Source organism: Salvelinus fontinalis, chromosome 26 (genome assembly GCF_029448725.1).
Source record: "Salvelinus fontinalis isolate EN_2023a chromosome 26, ASM2944872v1, whole genome shotgun sequence".
NCBI lineage: Eukaryota > Metazoa > Chordata > Actinopteri > Salmoniformes > Salmonidae > Salvelinus > Salvelinus fontinalis.
In genome coordinates, this window is record NC_074690.1 from 23,754,816 (window position 1) to 23,759,972 (window position 5,157).

Sequence of the window (5,157 nt, forward strand, 5' to 3'; positions counted from 1 at the left end):
CCTTGTGAGTCGCAAATGGCACCCTATTCCCCATATAGTGCACTACTTTTGACCAGGGCCCATGTGGCTCAGGTCAAAACTAGTGCACTATATAGGGAATAGGGTGTCATTTGGGATGCATCCCAGTCCTCCCTCCCTCGCTGTCTGACATCTTAATTATAAGGCCTATGACATCTTGACAGTAAGAAGGGTGAGTATTCAGAACTCTGCCCCACACAAACCTTAATAGGAGTAGTAGTAGAATCCCTATGATTTCATATTCATATGCAGGTCAGTGTGTGACATGTTTCACTGGGTCATCAGTATTAATTGGGGGCAGATTATACAGCGTTTGTAACATAATTGTTGCACAGAGGGGTTCCCCCAAGAGAGGATTACTCGAACAGACCACATGTAGGGCTTTCATTGCCATTTCGACGTTTTTATGAATCCTCCTCGTACCCCACTGCTTGTGGTCGCATCTAGAATACCGAACAGTGATACCCACCATAGCAAAAAAGAACGCAACAGCCAACCACAACTGTTCGTTACAATGTGTAGTGTACTTTTTTCCACGAATGCTACCCAAAAGGAACCCAACAACCAACTGTTGTGTAGGCCTATTACGTTTCTATTCATTAAGCATTAGATCACTATTTGACAAATATGAATAGGGGGTTCTACTTATCCAAAAATCTTGTATCACTGCATGAAGACAGAAAAGCAAAAATTACATTTCAAAATATAGGAGTGGTGCGCAGCTTTGGCGCAGAATGACTGTCCAGACGCACAGGTAAAAATGTAATACAAGTACTTTTATTACCAAAATAAAGATCTTCTATCAAAGTGAATTATACATATATTCAATCTCGTATAAATTGTATATACAAATTTACAATGTTTGTACATCAATAATTATATAAATACATTAAGCACCAACGAAACCCGTATGACATTAAGGCATAGCCTACCTCAAATCATCTTTGAAAAGCTCATTTTGTAGGTGAAAAGCTCATTTTGTACGTAAAAAATAGGCAAAGCCTCTAATTCTTCTGATTATATGGTTCTAAACTGGATGCGGGTCTCATTGTGCAAGAAAAATCATTAGGTGCTCGTTAATGTGCTAATTGGAACACGCTGATGGTCAATCCCAACACAATTAGTGGTCCATTCTTCCTTTTCAAACCCGTGACAATGGCATCTGTTTGGGACAAGAGACAGAGCTCGCAGTACCGGACCTCCACGTCAATCCCGTGCTAACGTCACTGTACATTGACCCGCTCGTGGCCTTGCTGCCCCAGCAGCAGCGGGTACAAAAAGTCCTCCAGGATTCTAGAGTTTTTCCCGACCAGACCCACGCGCCGGACGTGATGCCAACTAAAAGGCACATGAAATATTTCAGCATGAACACAGCATAGTCCGGCTTCTGCATTTCATGCTCCGATAAGCATGAACAGTTGTGGGTTATTTCCCAAGTCTGTCTGTTGTGCTGCTCATAGAAGTAACATGCTACTATAATCGTGGCGGGGACAGTGTAAAGCACTGTAAAAATACCTATCCTGATCATCAGTCTCTCCAACTTGTCTGTTTTCGTCCCTCCTTGCTTTATAACACTCCGGATCCGGAACAGTGACACAAACCCAGCCAGGAGAAACATAGTCCCAATGAACAGATAGATAACCAAAGGCGCCAAAACAAAGCCCCGGAGATTATCCAAATTCTGATTGCCAACATAGCATATTCCTGCCACAGGGTCACCATCCACTGAACTCAACGCCAACACAGCTATTGATTTCATGCTGGGTATTAACCAGGCAGCTAAATGAAAATACTGGGAGTAACTGGCTATGGCCTCATTTCCCCACTTCATCCCCGCAGCCAGGAACCAGGTAAGAGACAGAATGACCCACCAAATAGAACTTGCCATGCCGAAAAAGTAGATGAGTAGAAACACAATGGTACAAAGCGCAGGGCCGGTGGTCTCGTAGTGGATGTGTTCGGTATCATGCTCCATGTTACAAGCCACTTGTTCATGTCCAGCAATTAGTCTGACAATGTAGCCGACCGAGACAAACATGTAACAAGCAGAGAGGAATATAATGGGTCGCTCCGGGTATTTGAAACGATCCATGTCGATTAAAAAAGTTGCCACTGTTGCAAAAGTAGAGATAAAACATAACACGGACCATAGTCCTATCCAGAATGCAGTAAATGTCCTTTCGTCTTGGGAGAAGTACGGGTTGTGGCAAGGCATGGCACAGTTGAGTATCTGTCCTGTTTTAACTCTGTTATATAGAGGATTACTGTTGCTGACTGGAACCATGGGAGCGCGGCAGTGACACTGGGGTTCGCATGGAGAACTCGGAGGTTGGTGTTTACGGGGGTCGTTAGAACGGCCTTGTCCATTTTTCTTTCGTGGGTTTACTGGTTTAACAGGACGATGTGTGGGCTTTGCAACCACTGGAGAAACAGTCGTCGTACTTCTGTTGTAGTCCATGCATAGTGTATCTTGGTTACCTTGCACTGGTAATAAATCGCATCTCATTCTGTCTGGCCACGGGAACCCGTACTGTCTCATCAGAGGCGCACAGCCTGCCTTGGCTCTCTCACAGACACCCCGACAAGGCGGCAGGGGCTTCTTGTAGTCCTCCAGGCAAATAGGAGTGTACATGCTACAGAGAAAGAACTTCAGGTCCGGAGAACACTTGATTTCCACCAGGGGCCAAAACTGGTGCACCTCCAACCCTGCCTCGTCCTGTGTGTCGTGGTTGAACTGGTTGGGCATGTAGGTGTAGTTGTATCCGATTCCTTTGCATAAGGGCACGGATATCTCCTGACATTGTAGCTCCTTCGCCGCGGCGCAGCTCGACCTGTGTAGAACGAGTGCAAAAAACATGCACCACCCCAAACCCAGCAAGTTACACTCCATCATCACTCACTGTTGAATTCGTCTGCTTCCAAGTGCCAAAGAATTTGCGCTTGCAAGTAGGCTGTGAAGTCCGATTAATCCAGAGATGCTGGTAAACTCATCCTTGGCGCAGACGGTGTTCTTGGGTAGTAGTAGCCTGTGGATGTCTGTCTAATAAAATGGTAGGGAATCCACACAGCACCCCGCTTTATTATATATTGATTTGACGTTATTCTGTAAAAATCGACCATGCTTCTCCGTCTGCTATTGACTGCCAGACTATAATTTACGCGCTGATACCATTCGGTTTCTCCCCGTGTTTGTAAATGGCACCATTGTTTTTGATCGCTCTGCGTGCTCTGTTGTTGGCGGATGCATTGAATGGGATATATATGGAGGGAGGCGAAGTCACTCCCTCTATTGGAGCGCCTAATCACAGAGCGACGGGGGCGGGGAACAAGCGTAAATCAATCATGTGTTTCTCAAAGGTGTTTGTTTACATGTTACCCTCCATAGAATAACATTTTTTAATGACTTTGTCTTTGTTTATTCTTCTCGTTATGCAGTGAATTTAATTGTACCTTTACATGAACTTGTGTTATGGGTAAATTAACTAACACAGGCCTACGCTTCCGAAATAGAAACATTTTTGCTGTTTGATTTGTTGTGTTGCAATAATTGTTAGGTAAATGAAGGCCTCTTTGACAGGGTCCTTATTAGGTTACAGTGTAATCATGCACTGTAATCATGCACTAGGCCAGGGGTTCCAAAACGTTTTTGATCCGCGACACCATTTTGATGTATAAAAACAAATCATGACCTACCATGTAAAAAAAAGTAATGTAATCAATGGTCAATGTACTTTTTTAATTGGGGCTATGATGATTGCATATCCTTCTGACAGTGCTTTTGAAAGTATTTCAATCTGAAGGAAGTATGGTTTGAAGTGACTGAAATGCATCAGAAAGGTATTGGGAAGTTCAGAAGATCATCAGGCAATAATGTATTATATTCTGTGTAGAAAAGAACATAATTGAGATGGTGTTATTTTCCCCCATCACATTTAGTGCCTGGTCGTGTCCACGTGTTCCTGATAGTCTTATCTTTCAGTTATGGGGTCATACTATTTTGTAGCTTAAACCATTCAAAAGATAGAGCCACATTTGTAGGAAGAAAACAGAAACCTCTCTGGATGTTACTGACAAAACCCAGAGTTTTTCTGTGACCCCATTTTCAAATCAGGGAAACACTGTACTAGGCACACCTAAAGGCGTCAACATGCTTCAGTTGGGCTGGCGCCTAGCCGAACCAAATGAGTGTGCTCGCATACTCCCTGAAAATACATTCTCTTGAAAAACTAGCAAATGTCTTTTAAGGGAGTTTGCCAGCACACTCGTTCGGTCTGCTAGCTGGGTTCGGCTAGGCGCTAGCCCAACTGAAGCATGCTGACGCCTTTACACACTCGTTCGGTCTGCTAGCTGGGTTCGGCTAGGCGCTAGCCCAACTGAAGCATGCTGACGCCTTTACACACTCGTTCGGTCTGCTAGCTGGGTTCGGCTAGGCGCTAGCCCAACTGAAGCATGCTGACGCCTTTACACACTCGTTCGGTCTGCTAGCTGGGTTCGGCTAGGCGCTAGCCCAACTGAAGCATGCTGACGCCTTTACACACTCAAAAGGATATTTACATTTCAGTCAATCATGGATGCAATTTGAGAAATATGGAGATATTCATGACGTGTGGCATATCTGTGATTTTAAATGGAACACATTAACTGGAAACCTTTAACACTGTGCTAGGTATAGACCCAAGGAACACATTTAATCGAACTTTGGGGCAGTGTGGAGACAGTGGGTGTTAATGTGGGATAGTTAGGAGACCCCCGGGCTTTGTCCATAACTAAAGAAAGAGGTCTTAATTGTGGTGCCAATGTTTCATTTAGTGTTTGTATAGGCCCCATGCTGAGGAGGTGATTACTGAAATGCCTGCCAACGCCCAACAAACTTCCTGAGGATATGTGTCAATAGTCTAAGTAGATGGATTATGGGGAAATAGATTAACAAAGCTGATAGATTGGAAATATATGTGATGGCTGCCATTAACGGGATTCAGTTGGCGCACTAATTGGTTAGGGTGATCTCAAGCAAAGTCATAATGTTATTTTACTACAGTGACCAACTGCCCAAGTCTCCTGGTCTTATCTACATATTTCCTCTCTTCCACCACCATTCTCCAATAGGCTACTATCATCATAGAATGGAGGAGGACATGC

The 5,157-nt window shown here is 44.1% G+C and overlaps 1 protein-coding gene across 1 annotated transcript; it reads right to left on the bottom strand.

Annotated features, from left to right (window-relative positions):
- Nucleotides 1-773: 773 nt before the first annotated feature.
- On the bottom strand, nucleotides 774-3,255 carry LOC129823973 (frizzled-8-like). The gene has a single exon (XM_055883163.1). It carries the CDS (start codon nucleotides 2,909-2,911, stop codon nucleotides 1,160-1,162), a length of 1,752 nt encoding a protein of 583 aa, XP_055739138.1. The 5' UTR covers nucleotides 2,912-3,255; the 3' UTR covers nucleotides 774-1,159.
- Between the last annotated feature and the right edge of the window lie 1,902 nt (nucleotides 3,256-5,157).